Source organism: Phycodurus eques, chromosome 22 (genome assembly GCF_024500275.1).
Source record: "Phycodurus eques isolate BA_2022a chromosome 22, UOR_Pequ_1.1, whole genome shotgun sequence".
Taxonomy (NCBI): Eukaryota; Metazoa; Chordata; class Actinopteri; order Syngnathiformes; family Syngnathidae; genus Phycodurus; species Phycodurus eques.
The window spans coordinates 7,045,835-7,064,497 of NC_084546.1; the positions used below are offsets into that span (position 1 = coordinate 7,045,835).

The 18,663-nt window shown below is 42.7% G+C and overlaps 2 protein-coding genes across 10 annotated transcripts; one reads left to right on the forward strand and one right to left on the reverse strand.

Moving 5' to 3' along the window:
• The first annotated feature begins 142 nt into the window (after positions 1 to 142).
• On the forward strand, positions 143 to 14,400 carry il15ra (interleukin 15 receptor subunit alpha). Of its 9 annotated transcripts, XR_009767593.1 has the most exons (8): positions 143 to 420; positions 880 to 1,005; positions 1,774 to 1,968; positions 2,631 to 2,780; positions 4,352 to 4,439; positions 5,176 to 5,499; positions 14,078 to 14,247; positions 14,358 to 14,400. XR_009767593.1 is itself a non-coding variant. In XM_061668113.1 (7 exons), the coding sequence occupies exons 1-6, from the start codon at positions 342 to 344 to the stop codon at positions 5,236 to 5,238; spliced, it is 714 nt and encodes a 237-aa protein (XP_061524097.1). In that variant the 5' UTR covers positions 143 to 341; the 3' UTR covers positions 5,239 to 5,264; positions 5,419 to 6,061. The 9 variants fall into 9 exon arrangements, 7 of the variants coding, with proteins under 7 accessions (XP_061524097.1, XP_061524096.1, XP_061524095.1 ...); XR_009767592.1 differs by lacking the exons at positions 14,078 to 14,247; positions 14,358 to 14,400 and adding an exon at positions 7,506 to 7,983; XM_061668113.1 differs by lacking the exons at positions 14,078 to 14,247; positions 14,358 to 14,400 and having other exon boundaries at positions 2,631 to 2,793; positions 5,176 to 5,264; positions 5,419 to 6,061.
• fbxo18 (F-box DNA helicase 1) lies at positions 8,865 to 18,225 on the reverse strand. The gene is given in 17 exon segments (XM_061668463.1): positions 8,865 to 9,008; positions 9,430 to 9,536; positions 10,109 to 10,229; positions 10,307 to 10,463; positions 13,257 to 13,401; positions 13,489 to 13,632; positions 14,033 to 14,266; positions 14,308 to 14,505; positions 14,655 to 14,746; positions 15,003 to 15,077; positions 15,275 to 15,456; positions 15,531 to 15,605; positions 15,607 to 15,679; positions 15,756 to 15,850; positions 17,016 to 17,019; positions 17,131 to 17,521; positions 18,183 to 18,225. Coding segments are annotated over 17 exon segments (2,280 nt in total).
• Positions 18,226 to 18,663: the final 438 nt, after the last annotated feature.

Consider the following 18,663-nt stretch of genomic DNA (forward strand, 5'->3'; position numbering starts at 1 on the left):
TTGACGTTCACGTGTTGCGCCGCCTAGCGGCCGGATGACCCCAATTTCGCCACGACGTTCTTGGCAATATGTTGCCAAATCGTCTCTTTGCTCAGTTGTAATATCACTAATACGTTTGATGTCATGGCTTTTTGTTTTTGTACGTGTTTTTGTGAAACCGCAAACGACAGTTGGCGATGTTTGACTGTAGAACTACAAAGATGGCGGACAACACGATCAGCTGCTGTTAGAACAGATCGGAGGATTTGGGCGGTTGTGGGTGGGTAAGTGAAAGTTAGGAGGAGAATGGGTGCTTGGCATTGGCAGGTTAATTCTCTTGTGTTCTCCAGTGGAGCTGCCAGATGGCTTTGGGCTCACGTTTGCTTGACGTTTGCGTCACGATGGCGTGCGTGCTCGGCACGGCGCGCTGCTCCGACGGCGGTAAGCACCGACGGGGCGTTTTATTTATTTCTTTCTTTTTAAACATTTAAAGCTGATTTGTGATTTTATCTGTGAATAAACGCAGTCTCGCCCAATAACACAAGCTTTGGTGGAAAACATAGATGCTAAAAGGAATAAAAGTAGTAGTAGTAGGTAATAGTAGTACTGATTCAACGCATTTACTTAAACACAAAATACGGACTGAAATGTATTTAAATTCAAAGTTAAAAATGTGTTTTACTGCCAATTATATACAATACCCGTTTTGATGACTGCACGGCACAACGGGAATAGGAATCCCTCTATTCGCCATGACATCAAACAGTTCCCCGAAATAAGGCCATGGATGGGGAATATCTTGCTTCTCCAAATCTGTTGTCGCCCTCTTTAATGCTCCTATGTTCCTGTTGTGTTTTTTTTAATTTTTTTAATTTTTTATAAAGATCTCAATCCAAGAAGATTTTCTTTTTTTCTTCTTTTTCTTTGTTTTACCTCGACTTGTCATCCGAGGTGGTTGGGAAAAAGTAACAAGTTTAGTAAGTAAGGAGGTGAACGTACAGCTGTCCCCCTCCGCCCCACAAAAAGGTACGCTACCAAAGTATTTGTACATCATTACCTCCCACCGCTGAAAGTCAGGCTGCATGTGTCAACATCAAGTTTATCATCATCAAGTTTATTTAACATCAATAAGGCATTATCTCCAGTTGTGACGTCTCATACCAGCATGTTTATGACCATAAATGGGATGTTGCATCGCATCCTTAAAAACGTCACAACCTGATACTGAATTAATGATTACTGGACTTTAACCCGAGCGTGTGTTACATTTGTTACTAATTATGTATACAAATAACATACTAGCGCAAGACCTGCATCCAAAAACCCTTCTTACCCACTTAGCATTTTGTCTACGTTCGAATTTGCAGACGTTTTGGAGGAAGCACTTGTATTAGATTATGCAAGTGCACCTCAAGAATGGCCAATTACTGCCTATGTCATTGTTAATCAGTGAACATGTTGGATGAAATTTGTTGTTTCAATAACCTTGTTTAATTGTGTTCTTTTATAGTTGTAGTTTTGATTGCATAGGTATTATAATGGTTCCATTATGTCTGCATTTTTCTCTACTTGGTATACGTGCTTTGACACACTCCAAACTCAATTCAGTCACATTGTTGGTAATCCAGTTTAACCCGTTGTCTTTACTACGGATTTTAGTTCTTGTCAGTTGTTTATCTATTTATTTTCCTGGTTATCTTGCCAGCTCATTCATAATTACTCTTGGCATGTTTAATAACGTGAAATTGCAACATCCGAAGTATCAATCCAATTTCCTCATTGCCTTCCGTCCAGACCAAAGCGAGTGTCCCTGCTCGGGAATCCCGCCGTGGCCTCTGACTGAACCTCCACCGGAAGACTGCCACCAGCTCAACAGGACTTTCCGCTACACCTGCCTCAAAGGCTACCTGAGGACGGCGGGCACGTCCAATCTCATCAAATGCAAACCCGGCAGTTCCCGATGGTCCAATCCCACCCTCATATGCAAACGTAAATCTTTATACTTTGTGTTGGGACGTGAAATGGATCATCTCTATGTAGGTGTTTGTTTATACATCCTAAGCAAACAGCAGTGATTGTATAAGCTACTGCTTGATGTCATGTGCGAAAAAAAACAAAAAACAAAAAACACATTGCAATACCAAGTCCATGAGCAGGGAGATTCCAAATGAGTCATTCACCAGACAAATGCCATGATGCAAAAATCTAAGTAACCAAACCCATCGCATCCACTCATCCGTTTTCTATTGGTGAGCAATTTACAGTCTTTAAAAACATAACATGTCGACTTTTGGTGAGGGGCACCTCCAGTACGCCCTCCATAGGTGTTCCAACCGTAATTTGATCCTGGATCTCCTGGCTGCGATGCAGACATGTTAAGTAGCACGAAAAGGGTGTCTCCTAGGTTTTTTCGCTGCAAGAGTTTAATCCACCTGCTTATTTAAAAATATTTTACTTACTGTACTAACGCAAAGCCATTTGGCACAATGCAAACAAAAGTTGACATGAATGACAATGTATTTCCAGACTTTTACCTGCTACTGTATGTAATTTGAACACCTTTTCACTTGAATGCGTTCATCAGTTGAACACTAAAGACGAACGCGTTAATGAGCGACATCCAGTACTTACTAATGCGATTGTGTTTTCAGTGGACCCCAGAGGAGTCGCCCCTCACGCACCCAACAGCACAGACGCAGTTGAGCATACGATGGAGCTTGAGAGCGACTCCCCAAAGATAGGTGTGCCGAGCTTGCAGCAGCATGATGAAACAAGACTTGAAACTGAAAATCCTGCCAAAGGTGCATCAACAAAGTAATAAGCACAGGTTGTGAATACTTATTGCCGTGTAATTTCTGAGTATTTTGAGTGGGGACGGACGAGTAGCAATACCAGGTCTCGGGCCGATACCGGCCTTCTTTCAAGATGTCGGGTATTCGTAAATTACCAGCCACTGATACTTAAATCTAAAAATGAAAAAAAATAAATAAATTTGACATCGAGCAAGTCGCCGCGGTGCAACACGTCGGCAAATCATTGAAAATTTCTGTATCAAAAGTACGAGCGGTATTGGTGAGTGAATACTCATACTTGTATCGTGGTATTAGACATCTGTAATTTTTTGTTTTAATAAATTTGATTTTTTTTTTTTTTTTTTTACCTATTATGATTACATTATCTCACAGTCTTTCACCATGTGAAGATACTGTCGATCAAGGGTGTCAAACGTACGGCCCGCGGGCCAGAACCGGCCCATCAGGGGATCCAATCTGACACGAGGACATTATTCTCCCCGTCAGGCAAATTTGAGTTCATTTATACATTTTGACTCTTACTTTGAATCTCATGCTTTTAGTTTGACACAAGCAACGTAGAACCAGAAATGCTGTGACTTGTGTGATGTGACATGAGCGAAGCTGAGAGAGAGAAAAAAAAGTCGGCTGCAAACTAATTTGATGCATGTTAATAGTTGGAGATGGCTTGCGAATTGTTTGTGCAGATTAATGCTTACCTCATATAGATTGTTCGTCTTTTGAGCTTTTTATGGGAAGCTACTGGGTGACTATCATATTAGCAGCTAATTTAAGTTTCTCTGTAAGTCCTTAATGGACAGAGCTAATACATTTGTTTTGAATATTTTTTTTAGTTTCACTCTGTCAATATGCCTGATGTCAAGACTGTAAATATCTACGGTGAGGACATGTCTCGCATCATTTATTCACATAAAAGGCTAAAATATTCAATATTTCAGGAGCAAAGTGAGCCTACTTGATATAAAATAAGATAATAATGAATGTGAATATTTTCCGAAATGTAGTTGTAATTATTTGCAACCAAAAGGGGGGGGGGGATAGAATAGTTATTTTTATAGCTTGTTCGGCTACAGATATACTGCTTGGTATTAAATTGGGGTGAATGTGCCCCGCGAACTAAAATGAGTTTCACCCCCGTCGGTGTTGATGCTGTCACCGGGACCGTGGAGAAACACACAACTATGTTGGAGCCTACATAGTTATTGATAAATGAAATAAGCGACAATGCTTCTCCTTTAGAAGGCAGCTCCTACATGGGTGGTGAGTTTGCGCTCTATTGTTGTTGTTTCCAGGTTAATTGCCAGCATTTGTACAGGCTATTGTTGGGAGTGTTTCGCTCAAGAAGCTGCTTTCTGGCATTGGCAGGCAGTGGCTCTTCAATGTAAGATTATGAAAAACTGGTTTGGGGCTAATTGTGCTTCTCAGGCATCAGAACAGTGTTGTAAATGCTAGGAAGCTGAATAAACTGCCCACACTTGTCCTTTGGAGTCTGCATCTACAGGTTTACTGTAACATGCTGTGGTTGTAGCTCATTTCTAATACGTCTTTCTCACGAGCAGGACCTGGCACGCCCACAATCGCAGTCGTCAGCAGCGTCTTGGTCGCCATCGTGGCTCTCATCGGAATTGGCCTCATCCTTCACAAAATGTAAGCCAAGAGAGTAAACACTGTCACTGTGTTGACAAGACAAAATGGAGTTGTCCCCCTACCGCTGCAGCTATGCTAAATATCACTTTTTCTATGTTTTGCTTTGTTACAGCCAGACCTGTGCGACAAAAAGCTATATGTCGTATTGTACAATGTAATCCTCGATCGTTTATGATAGATTAGTTAAATTAGTTGGATTTACCTTGCCGCTAGTGAGGGAATCCTGAAATTATTGTTCCTTAGCTTCACTTAGTAATACTTTTACTTTTTCAATGACAGACGTAGTTGAATATTACTTCAAGCACTGTGTTGTATTTATATAAATTATTTACAATTGACTGCATTCTTAGAAAAGTGGTTGTGCTTAAAGATATTTTGCATGGTATTTTTTTATTTTCCTATATAAAATATCTATTTTAGAAATGAATGGAAAAAAGATCACAGAAATTGCCATTAATTTAGTGTCATTTTAAGGAGAAATATTTGGATATACATCATTATCGAGATGTAAAATTATCTATTTCGAGATGTAAAATTGTGTCCATATTGCACAGCTCTCCATACAGCCTTATTCAAAATGGATTCAATTATTTGAGTTTAGCATTGGTGGCGAGTGGCAGTTCGGAGCGTCTCCGCACTATTTTTATGACTACTGGTGTTTTGTTCTCTTCAGCAACTTTGAATGCCTGTTGTGTTGTGTCCAATAGTGTCATCCTCACTCCGTTTTCTCCTTCAGGAGGAGAAGAGCGGAAACCGTCAATCCAACGCAGACAGCAGCAGAGGGAATACCTCTGAATGAAGCCACGTCGTAGTATTGGGAAGCAGGTAGTACAAAATCGTGCAAAAGAACGGAGCGGCTGAGGTTGTCTGGTCTCATTGTTTGTGGATAGGAGTCAAGCTGAAAAGCCTCACAGCTTGGCTGACTTGCGCTCTGAAGAAAGACGCCATTAAGACTTTTCCCAGCTGCTTATCTTTCCAGGAATATATTTCCTCACGCTTCTCGCACTCCTCGTGTTCAACGCCCGCAGCGCATCAGGGTGACTTGCGTTCCCCGAGAGCGGTGAGCAGCCGGTCATGTCACGAGTAAAATGATATGAGTGTTGCGTCTCTAAACATTTACCAAAAGTTGTCCAAGGTGATGTAACTCAGGACAAATAGCATTATAACATTGTACTTTATAAAAACACAGAAATAGAGTGTAAAGAATTCAACAAGTTTTTGTCACACTTCAATGGTCACGTCTGGTGTGCGAGCCTTGGCCACCCGGGGAAGTATAACACAGACATACAGCTGTGGACGGAGACAGAGCAGCAGTAATATTATTAGTCATTTTTCGCAGATGATAAAGAATATATATTAGATTATCTGTCTACATGGGATGTGCCACTGTTAAAATATCAGTTGCTTAAAGGGTTATAACAAACCCACTGTTCTGCTGTTGGTTAGCGCTCTATGGCCTTTACCATTATGTGTTAGCATTACCATTAAACTAGTTGACTTCAATAATAAGCTATGTGGTTTGGTGAAAAACACAATGTAAAATTCCCTTTGTTTGATGTTTAGTTTGACAGTAAAGTTCATTTGGGACTTACCTATAGCCTATATTTTTACCTATATTTTACCTATATGTATTTATATATATATATATATATATATATATATATATATATATATATATATATTTATATATATTTTACCTATATGTATTTATATATATATATTTTTTTAATTGTTCACTGTCTGCCAAACTGCCGCTTGTTGTGAAGTGAGTTGTTCACTGCCACCATATAGCGCTCGTATCTCAAGTTTGCACTCACAAGTCAAAGCAAACAAATCAGCCAAACGATGGCTCGTAGCTCGAAAAACTCATTATTTTTAACCTCCAAACTTTGTCACTTTAACATTAATTTCCAGTATTGTGTTACTTTAACATTAATTTCCAGTATTGTGTTAAAAAGCCATTCACCGGTTAGTTTTTCTTTTTTTAAAAAACTGACTATTCAATAGGCAGCCAAGTAGCAGTCTATTACTTGAAAGGAGCTATTTCCATGCAGTACTTCATAGGCTTTGTATAAACCCTTCAAAGATGAGGTGCTATTTTTTTTAATATTCATCCATCCATCCATTTTCTGAGCCGCTTCTCCTCGCTAGGGTCACGGGCGTGCTGGAGCCTATCCCAGCTATCATCGGGCAGGAGGCGGGGTAGACCCTGAACTGGTTGCCAGCCAATCGCAGGGCACATACAAACAAACAACCATTCGCACTCACATTCACACCTACGGGCAATTTAGAGTTGTCAATTAACCTAGCATGCATGTTTTTGGGATGTGGGAGGAAACCGGAGTGCCCGGAGAAAACCCACGCAGGCACGGGGAGAACGTGAAAACTCCACACAGGCGGGGCCGGGGATTGAACCCCGGTCCTCAGAACTGTGAGGCAAAGACTCCAACCTCGTCTTTGAAGTATATTCAATCAAATACAGGCCGAACATGACCCGGAAATCAATGCACTCTGCTTTCACTCATGTTCAACACAACGTCCCAACCTCACCAGAACTGGGGCTGCATATGTGCCCTGCGATTGGCTGGCGACCAGCCCAGGGCGCACCCGGTCCCTCGCCCGGAGACAGCTGAGATAGGCTCCTGCACGCCCGCGACCCGAGCTAGGATAAGCGGAACGGAAGATGAATGAATGATTAAGGGTCACAAATTGTTGTCAGGTGTTCTCTGCTGATCGTTTGTCAGAACAGAACATCTCAATTTAATCCTGAGCACGTCCCTCCAACTTCTCATGGTCCTAGAAATTGAAGAGAGGATAGGGGGAGAGGTAAGTGTGATTGACGACAGCCAGATCCCCATACAGATATATTTTTTCCAAATACACAATATTAGTTGGTATTTTAACATAATTTTCTTCTTCAAAAACTTTAACAGAGGGCATTAACTTAAGCGTTCTGGTTGTCTCATCATGCCCCATCGCCATCTGCCCTACAATAATGTAATTCACACTGTGTTTTGTTGTGTTTCATATTGTGTGTTACACTGCAATTCATCATTTGTCCTGAAGGTCGCTGAAAGAAACCTCTCCAATCGTTCGTCACCGCAAAGAATGTGGATGTTACTTCAATACTGAACAAAACACCTAAAAACCACACAGACTATGCATAGCAATGACGATGCATAGCAATAACATATGTGATCAGTTTAGCTACATGATGAAATGACTTCAGACATGACATAGTACTGCGTTATAAGCAACTCAACTGTAACTTTACAAATGAACTAAGATCAGCTACGGTATATGATTGTCAATTGGAGTGTTCCTAGGCACATATATATTTTTTTATACGGCTGTTTTAAACATTTTGTCGATGACAAAAATGTGTATTTTGATTGTGGTTTGCAGTGCTGCACAACAGCACTGTTTTGTTAAGCCGGATGCCAATCAGCATGCTTGTAATTTTTGTAACTTGATGTTCTACACCAGTGCAAACTACAACCATCATAAACTTGGATTAAATTCTCCTGGAATTTCGGCATTGTTATCTTTGTATCGGTGTAAATCTTTCCTGTCCAGATGTTATCTTATGATGGATGATCACGTTCCAGTGGAATGCATTATAACCATCTAGATAGCTGTCCGCTCTAGATCCATTTTTCATTCTGTATGGGCAATTAAATGTTGCTATTAGAGCAGCTGCATTCTGTCAAAATGTGCCATGTAATAAATAGGACTGTACTGGGAAGTATTTACATCTATTTTATCCTCTACTGCTCTGCAACTGCACAAAGCCCTGAACTACCCATTGGCTATAAGGAAATAACCATAACACCCCAGAAGTATTCTAAGAGATATAATAAACATCGATTTTTATCGTGTACAGTGTACAATTTTGAAGTAGAAAATAAGTCCATTTTTGACAGTCTCCAATTGTAATTAATGTTGATGGCGGTGTACAGGATTGGAGACTGACTTCACATTATTAATTAGATAAATGCAACCTAATAGTGACGACCATTAGGCTCACTTAATGAAGTGACCATTTTTTTCCAGCTTTAGTTAAAATGTTCGTGTACCGAATAAAGTGGCCACTGGGGACCGATGAGGACGAAGGCGAGGAGATAAGCCCAGAGATGTTGCAGCAAGCCTTCAGGTGTGCTCATGTGATTCAATGACTCATGTCATCAAGTGTACAAGCAGCTCGTTGTGGCAGAAATGGGTTTACTGTTCTGTAATTATACAAGAGACTTGACAGTACAATACAGTTTTTTCTTTCATTTATTCACCTCAAATCTAAAAAAAATAACAATTTGCTTCAAAACCAGGGCTTTTGTTTGAAACGTTCTCCATTAACAACAGCAAAGGTGCTTCATTTAAAATGATAAGCCCATGTTAAGTTTTCTGTTACAGAAAAAATAATTAATATTAATAGGGTGAGATGGGCCGGATGAAACTATCTGGAACTTCAGCCCTGGACAACACGCTGTCGGTCATGAGGCGCGCGATCGGGCCCACGCGAGTCCACAGGCACCACTCGCACAGTGCGCCCTCGCGTGACACGCCAGTCGACTGGATGGAGACAAAAGTAAGAATCGTACCCCAAAAAAATTCTTCCACATGAAATCCAAATGTATTGAACTTACATTAAATAGAACTGAGGCTCTATTCAGAGAGAGAGAAAAAGGAGCCTTCGTACCACACGAACTGTATTGCAGTTTCTCAATTTGTTTCCCAGACGTCAAAGTTGTTCATGGGACTGATTTTAAACTCACAAATTAGTACTTTAGTGCACACATTATACCTATTTTGAGGCCACAAATTAGCATTTCGTGCCCGTTATTCTTATTTCGAAGCCACAAGTTAGTATTTCGTGGGTATTTAATACCTATTTCAAGGCCACACATTAGTATTCGTTCTCATGTTTTACCTATTTCATGGCCACGAATTAGCATTTCATGTGAATGTTATACCTATTTTATGGCAAAAAAACGCTCGACAGTGTGATGATGCGGTGGATGGTCTTTGTGATAATCAGTGTTGTTTTAGCGCGAGTCACCGCTATGTAGAGCAGGTTCCATTCATCTTGGGGGATTTCACCTGAGCGTTCAAATTAGAAAATAGGGGGAAAAGTCACATATAGTGGTACCTTGACTGATGATTGTGTGCTGTTGTCTTGGCCAGGTCACTTTTGGAAATGAGGTTTTAAATCTCCGAGTTTTTTACCTTGTTAAAGGATATTGATATTGATTGACGTCAGGAGCTGGAGTGGGTTAGGGAGGGAACAATCAAAGTGAACGTTTTTTTCCTTCTCTCTGATACAGCTACGACTAGCCGATCCCGTCTACGTTGCCTTGACTATTTTCCTATTTATAATTGCGTATAAATGCCAAAAGGTGAGTTTAATGACTTTCCGTTTCTGTCAAATGCCCTACTCGTGTGCATATTCTTTATGCCCATGTGTGATGTCACGTCAGTTTGTGCTTGTGTGTTATTTAGGCTAGTATGCTAACTAACACTATTATGATGATAATGTGACCAAGCGATGGCTCGTAACTCGAGAAAAAAAAAAATCATAAGTTGGGGTACTCGTAAGTCAAGGTACCACTGTACAGAGTTGAATTGGTGGATGTTGTGTCAGGAAAAAAAAAACTGTTGAAGCAAACACTCACTCATGCGAAAGTTGAATTGGTGGATGTTGTGTCTGGAGAAGGGAATGCTGACAAAGTCGTCACTGACGATCACGATGTCAAATTCCAGGCCTTTAGCTTTGTGGACTGTGCCAAGTATGAAGTCTGGAGGGAAGCAGCAAACAGGAATGAACTGTTTGGGCGTTTTAGTCTTTTTTTGGCCCAATACTCAAAATGCATTCCTGCTTTTTTAGCGTTTTCCTCCGAATGCTTCTTCAGGCACTTGACCAGCTCTGGGATGCGACTTTTGTATTTGGTCACAATGGTGATCTTGGCCTTCAGGTCGCGGTCCTCAATCTTCTGGGCGTAGTATTTCAGCGACCTAAAGGAGTTTTTTTTTTTTTATCAATGAGGTAGGTGATCCTTGATCACTGTTCAGTAAAAGAACAATTATTTCAATGGCTCAGTTATTCATTAGCTCGTGCAAAATGGTGTGAGTCAGGCTCACATTTGCGGTTATTTTTGTCTTCCATTAGGTACCAAATTATTCTCGGGGACTTTAACAAAGCTAAACTCAACCACGAACTCCCTAAATACAAGCAGCACATCGACTGTCCTACTAGGGAAAATAATACTTTAGACCACTGCTACACTACGGTAAAAAACGCATACCGTGCTATACCTCGTGCAGCCCTGGGCTCGTCTGATCACTGCTTAATTCACTTAATACCGACGTACAAGCAAGAACTTAAATGTGCGAAGCCAACAGTGAAAACAGTCAAAAAGTGGACCAATGAAGCCAAGATGGAACTTCAAAGCTGTTTAGACTGCACAGACTGGAGTGTCTTTGAAAATTCAGCTGGCAGCCTGGATGAATATACGGACACTGTCACATCCTATATCAGTTTCTGTGAAGAGGTTTGTGTACCAACAAAATCATTTCGGACATTCAACAACAACAAGCCGTGGTTCACTGCTAAACTTAAGCAGCTTCGCCAAGCTAAGGAAGATGCATATCAGAGCGGGGACAGGGCCCTGTATAATCGAGCTAGAAACCAGCTTACTAAAGAAATTAACATTGCAAAGAGGATCTACGCAGCAAAGTTGGAAAAACAGTTTAGCGCGAACGACTCAAAAACAGTCTGGCATGCATTCCAATCGCTGACTAATTACAAGCGACGATCCCCCCAAGCTGAGAACAATAGCACACTAGCCAACGACTTGAATACCTTCTATTGCAGATTTGAAAAGGACAGTTTCACTCCACACACCCACCCGCCCGCACCCGCGACCACAACCGCACCTCTGACTTCTGCGTTAACCATCCATGAACAGGATGTGAGACGCATCTTCAAACAACAGAAGATTAACAAAGCGGCAGGACCGGACCATGTGTCCCCATCCTGCCTCAAAGTCTGCGCGGACCAGCTCGCTCCAGTCTTCACTCAGATCTTTAACAGATCTTTGGAAATGTGCGAAGTTCCATCCTGTTTCAAACGCTCCACCATCATTCCAGTCCCCAAGAAACCTGCAATCTCTGGTCTGAATGACTACAGGCCTGTCACTTTGACATCTGTGATCATGAAGTCCTTTGAACGTCTCGTGCTGGACCACCTCAAGAGTGTCACAGGTCCCCTGCTGGACCCCCTGCAGTTTGCCTACCAAGCGAACAGGTCTGCGGATGATGCAGTCAACATGGGACTGCACTTCATCCTAGAACACCTCGACAGTACAGGGACCTACGCGAGGATCCTGTTCGTGGACTTCAGCTCAGCGTTCAACACCATCATCCCTGAACTCCTTTCAACCAAGCTTCTCCAGCTCAGCGTCTCACCTGCCATCTGCCAGTGGATTTACAGCTTTCTGACAGGCAGGACACAGCAGGTCAGGCTGGGGGAGGCCACCTCATCCACACGCAGCATCAGCACTGGGGCGCCCCAAGGTTGTGTCCTATCTCCGCTGCTTTTCTCTCTCTACACGAACGACTCCACCTCAGCGAACCCGACTGTCAAGCTCCTGAAGTTTGCAGATGAAACCACTGTCATCGGCCTCATCAAGGACCACCGTCCTTGATGAGTCTGCATATCGACAGGAAGCGGAGCGGCTGGAGCTGCGGTGCGGCCGACACAACCTGGAGCTGAACACGCTCAAGACGGTAGAGATGATCGTGGACTTCAGGAGGCATCCTTCGCCAAAGCTGCCCTTCACGTTGTCCAGCTGCCTTGTGTCAACCGTCGAGACCTTCAAGTTCCTGGGAATTCAATCTCTCAGGACCTGAAGTGGGCGACCGACATCAACTCCGTCCTCAAAAAGGCCCAGCAGAGGATGTACTTCCTGCGGCTTCTGAGAAAGCACGGCCTGCCACCGGAGCTGCTGAGACAGTTCTACACAGCGGTCATCGAATCGGTCCTGTGTTCTTCCATCACAGTCTGGTTTGGTGCTGCTACAAAAAAGGACAATCAAAACTGCTGAAAGGATTGTCGGTACCCCCCTACCCACCATTGAGGACTTGCACGCTGCCAGAACTAAGACAAGGGCGTGCAAAATCCTCTCGGACCGTCCGCACCCCGGTCACCGGCTCTTCCGGCTCCTTCCCTCAGGCAGGCGCTACCGATCAACGCAAACTAGAACTAGTAGACATTCCAACAGCTTCTTCCCTCTTGCGATCAACTTCTTAAACACCTAACCTATAATTCCATTACAACAAGCTGGTAATTTTTTGACTTGAGTTCGTTGTCACATTTCTGTGGGGCCAATTATGTATTACTCGTGCACTCACTGTAGCACTCACTATTTGCATATACTGGCCACTCATGCCAGAGTAGCATCTGCCCCATTTGCACACTGATTGAGGAGTATCTGTAACATTTGCACAACCAACATTGTCCCAGATGATCGCACTACTCGTCACTTTAAACCGCATACACTCCTTGAAGTCTCAGCGCCCTTTGCACAATGGTCATTGCACCGGACTATTGCAATATTAGTCATTCGAACTGCTCGAAGTGCGAGAGGACTCTGCATCTTTTTGCACAATTGTTTTTTGTCAATGTCTTTATGTCCCCAAAGTGTTCTGTAAATTGACTGTCTGTTGTACTAGAGCGGCTCCAACTACCGGAGACAAATTCCTTGTGTGTTTTGGACATACTTGGCAAATAAAGATGATTCTGATTCTGTGTGAGTGGTGCACTCCGTGTTGGCCTCGGTCAGCAGCACAGCTTCGCTGAACACGCCAAAATTGCACCTGAACAAGATGGCTGTGTTTCCCTTGGCAGGACTCTTGCCATTGGCCACATCCTGTTGGGCCTGGGCTGCTTTTTCATCAAACACACCCCCTTAGAAATGTGTAAGAAAATAGATGAGTGGATGTAAAAGAAAGGAAGGGCTGGTTGTTTTAGTTTTAGTCTATAACGAGCGTTTACCTTTCTGCCTTCCTCCGACGAGAATCTTTTGGACTTCCTTGCACACGCTGAGGAAGCTGGCACCCACGTAGGCGATCTCCGCGCCAAAGCGGAAATTCTGGTCAATAAAAGAAGACAGTGCCATGAAAAAGTATTTGCCCCCTCCTTGGTTTCAGATGTGTCATTTATTTATTTGCATATTTATATCACACTTAAAATGTGTTGGATCATGAGGCCGATTTTAATATCTCACTAATACCACCAAAGAAAATCCAAAATGCAGTTTCTAAATGACGATTTTATTCATTAAAGGCAAGAAAGCTATCTGATTCTATTCTCTGTGATCGTGTGTACAAACCTGCATGCACGTACCCATAACTACTTTTAATATAGTCTCTAAGTTGCGGGTTTTCACCTATTGCGGGTGGGTCTGGAACATATCTCCGCGAGAAACGGGGCTTCACTGTACATATCATGGGGAAATGATGAATTTATTTAGTACCTTAAATAGCTGCAGAATTAGGGTACTGAACACAACGAAAAACAATATTTGCAGCTCCAGAACTTTGCATAGCGCTTCTCACCTCTTTTTCCTCTTCGTTTATGTCAGTCTTGAGGCCTCGAAGACTCACTCGCGCGCTAGGCACGTGGCTCACGGTGATGGTCGGCTCAACCGAAGCCATGAAGTTGTTGAGAGTCTTGGCTACCACTTTGGCCTTGGCGTAACACCCTCGGCCTTTGGGCAAGACCATGTTGATGGAAAATGGGTTCAGATTAAAGGTGAGCTTCTTTTTTGTACCTGCATTACAGAAGAGATCTCAATGCTTGAATCCATGCGACTTGGACATTTCATTGTGCAAGCGTCTCACATTTTCCCAATGTCTCTGTAGGCCAGCGAGTGGACAGTCTTGCAGTCCACGTTCATCGGGAAATGTTGCGAGGCCTCGCTAGCCACCGACTCGTTGAAGGCGACGTACAGGAAGCGGAGATGCGGCCGCTGCTCGGCATACTTGACCAGCGTCGTCGTCTTCCCCGTGCCTTGGACACATAAGGTATGTTATGTGGCAATAGTATCTCAATCAAGGATTCAGCTCATCTGAAGTTGCAAGCTTGTAACTTTGGGGAAGAACCTAAGGAAGTGGACTTTTCTTGAAATGTTGAGTGTCAATGTACAAAGGTCACCGTACCAGCAAACGCAACAATCTTCACCAAGTGGTCTTTCTGAATGTCGTGACTGAGGATCTGATTCTGTTCGGAGGTCATCTTCATGTGCGAGCCCCTGGCAGAAGCACAAAAAGATGCCTTGATGAACATCATAAACGTACGCGTTAGTCCCAGTTGAAGTTCAGCCACTTCCCGATGGCGAAGGGAAATTTATTTTGAAGGTTCCCACCACAAATGAAAAGAAACATAGTCAATACGTGTCAAGTGTGGCACTTTCTAAATAAAGAGCTGAGACCAAAGTATATGGATCAAAATTCACAGCTGGGAAATAAATGGGAAGAGGATGCCTAATTGTAAACTGATTGGCTCACCTGTTTTCTGGGGAGCTAACAGAAAACGGGCCATTCTCCCTCAGATGAAGAACATAGTAGATGTTGTAATGCAACCTGCAAAGCCCCCAAAAAGTGTTAAAGGCGAGATGCCATTTTGTTCACAATTTCACTTGATGTGTGGACAGACACTCCAGAGACCAAACCGTTTGTATACAAATGATAAAAAAAGTTTATTTTCCATAATTTGTACTCTTTAAGATCGGGGTAAAAAATAGGCAAGAGAAACGGACGGCATTGGCAGGAGGCCTCACCTCTCGCTGATCTTAACGTTTTGCCGCCTGGCCGCGAGCAACACTGTGGCCATGTGGCTGAGGTACTCGGTGACGGCACTGTACGACATGCAGCCGTTCAGCAAAGTCACCAAAGCCAGAACGTCGTCGACGCTCTCACTGAGGAGGAGTATCACCGCCGTGGCTGCAAACGGGTTGGGGCCCTTTGGACATGGAACACGTGTTACCATACCTCTTTGAGACAATCCGCATCATATGTAAATTGTGGGAGCTAAACCTCAATTTCACGATTTTGGCACTTGGGAACATTCCGAATGCGTAATCTGATGGAGGCCTCCGCATGAGGAAAAAAAGCGATGTTTCTTCAAACCCTCCAGAACCTCCGTCGGATTCACCCTCTCGTCGAACTTGTGGTTTGCCATTGCACTGTCCTCGAAAAAAAGGATCTCAGTTAACGTTTGGAAAGCAGGCCAGACGAACCGTACTTGAGCACACAACCTACATGACGAGGTTTCGGATGTTGTTGTCGTGTATTTCGGGGTTTATGATGCTGCTCCTGCGCAATGAGAAGATGACCTCGGTCACTGTAGCCTCTTGCTGCAAAAAAGAACAAGCATTTGTATGGTGTGCGGATTGTACATTGTAAAGGGTGGGCCAAAAGTCATTATCCTCCACACTTTTTAAATGTAGTTATGTAAGAAAAGGGAAGGGAGGTATAAAAGGAAGGGATGAAAGGAACAAGGGTGATATGAAGGTAAAGCTGAAGGAAGGAAACAAGGATTGTATGACAGAAAGAATGAAGAAAGGAAGGGATGATGTAAGGAAAGGAGAAAGGACAGAAATGAGGGAAGGAGGGAGGGATGAATGAATGACGTATGGATGGATGGTCTGAAAGGTCGGAAGAATTGAAGGAAGCAAGGGATTAAAGAAAGAAGGTATCATGGAAGGAATGTAGAAAGGAAAGAAGGAAGGAGGGGATGGAGGATGGAAAGAATGAAGGCAGTATGGGAAGGAGAGGAGGGAAGCAAGGGATGTAGAAAGGAGGCCTAGAAAAATGAAGGATAAAAGGGAGGGAGGAAGAATGGAAGGAAAGATCAAAGGAGGCAAGAAAGAATCAAATAGAAAACAAGGATGGAAGGAATAGAAGGCAGGATGAAGTCAGAATTGAAGGTAGCACAGAAAAGGGAAGGGATTGAAGAACGAAGGAAGAAAAGGAGGGAATGAAAGAAGGATGTATGGATGGTCTGAAAGGTAGAAAGAACGGTAGGAAAGAATGAAGGGGGAACAGTTGGATGAAAGGAAGGTAGGGAGGAAGTATATAAGGTAGCATGGATGCAAAGAAGGATGCAAGGAAGAACAAAGGAAGGAAAGAACCAAAGATGCATGAAAAGGAAGGAAAGGAGGGAGGATGGAAAGAAGCATGCAGGAAGGGAGAAGATTGAGGGAAGGAAGGGAAGAAGCAGAAGGAAGGAAGGAAGGAAGGAAGGAAGGAAGGAAGGAAGGAAGGAAGGAAGGAAGGAAGGAAGGACGGACGGACGGACGGACGGACGGACAGATGAAATGTAGGATACTTGGATGGATGATGACAGGAAGGAGACAGGAAAGGGCTCATTGCTTTTAGGGTTTCCAACAGGTCAAGGCAGACAAACGCACAGTAAAAACCCCAAAACAGGCCTTGAGACCCAAACCCGAACTCAGAACAGAAAGCCAGGCTTGAAACCACAAGACACCCTAACTCCAAACGGTAACGTTATTGAGAAACTCTCCTTTTGATGTAAAGGAACCGTGTCAAATATTGTATTTGTAATAAGTGGATACCAACTATTGGCCCACACGCTATTTCCAACTCAGACCGAGGCCTTTGTGGCGTGTTTCACCTTGGCATCCTCAACCGATGCCACACGAGTCCGGCGCTCCTGTACATGTCTCGAGCAGGGAGGAGGCTGAGGATCTGCCTCAGCACCTCCTCCGGGAGGTCGTCAATGTGGCCCCGAGGTTGCAGCAGCTCCTTACCGCTGCCCAGGAGCCCGGAGGTGGCATCGGGCGGGGCCTCCGCCGTCGGCTCTTCGTGCACCATCTTCTCAGAGCCGTCAAACCCGTCTTCGAACATCTCGGCCGTTATTCCGTCAAAGTGGTCGATGTCCTTGTTTTCAGGCTCCTCCTCCCTCTCGAGGTTTGAGGGCAACAAGTCCTCATCGTCTTCATCCGAACTGTCCTCGTCTTGGGGTGCACGCTCTCCATTAAGTCCTTCTGTGCAGGTGGAGGTGACTAATGTTGTCGTGAAATGCCAAGATTAAATGTTAGAACGAATTAGAATCAGTCCCACCAGGAATTCGCAATCACAATAATCCACACAAATTTAACCAATCAACGTCAATTTCATCCACCACAAATTTTCCACAAATTCCACCAATCTAGGCTCTGCTGTTGCCCTGATTTCAGGTACAGCTCAAAAAATTGGAATATAATGAAAAAGTTTAATATATTTTGTCACTCAGCTCAGAAAGTGAAACTCATACGAAGCTCATTTGTTTTTTTTTTAAATGCGTGACTCTGCCATTCATTCCCCGGAATCGATGCCCGTTCATCCGAAGTATTTCCTAAATTGAGTAAAAACAGTTCACCACATGGCGAGTCGCATTCCTCAATGCAAGCTTTTAGTGAGCAACTCAAAGCAATAACCAAGAAGTGGTATTACATGTTCATTTATATTTATTTCACACAGTTTTTGTATGTAAAGTTATAGTTATTTTGTATAAAATGTATCTTATTTTCATATTTTATGGGTCTCAAATGGATTCATCGGATTGACATTATTTTCTATGGGGAAAAAATTGCTTTGGATTTTGAAATTCAACTTTAATCTGAGCTTCTAAAACAGATAATCACGAAAACCGAGATTCCACTGTTTTGTAGATTAATTACACACAGGGGAGAATGTTTCGAGCCTTTATTTCCTCCGAGTTGATCATTCTGAAATGAGCGATAAAACATATGCAACATTGATTTATATTTGTATTGATTTATTTTTTAAGAGGAGCCTGCATACCAGCACGTGAGATTCAGTATGAAAGGTGTAAATGTAATGTAATGTAATTACCACATTTCCGTCTCTTAATAGTCGTCCTTGTGTTTCGTTTGGAAGGGTTGCTCCGGCTTCTGCTGATGTTTTGGGGGTTGGTGAGGGCTTCAAGGCCCACTTCACTTTTTTTTTTTTTTTAAGTATGCATTAATTTTCAATTCAATAATTGGTGAATTTACTCAAATAAATATGACATCTATAGTCTATTTAACTCTTTATTAAATAGTTAAAGTATTTATTGTAAATAAAATAAAAGTAAAATATTGGTCGTAAAAACAATTATAAATAACTTTGTAACTTTATTACAATTTCATTATAAATAGCATTT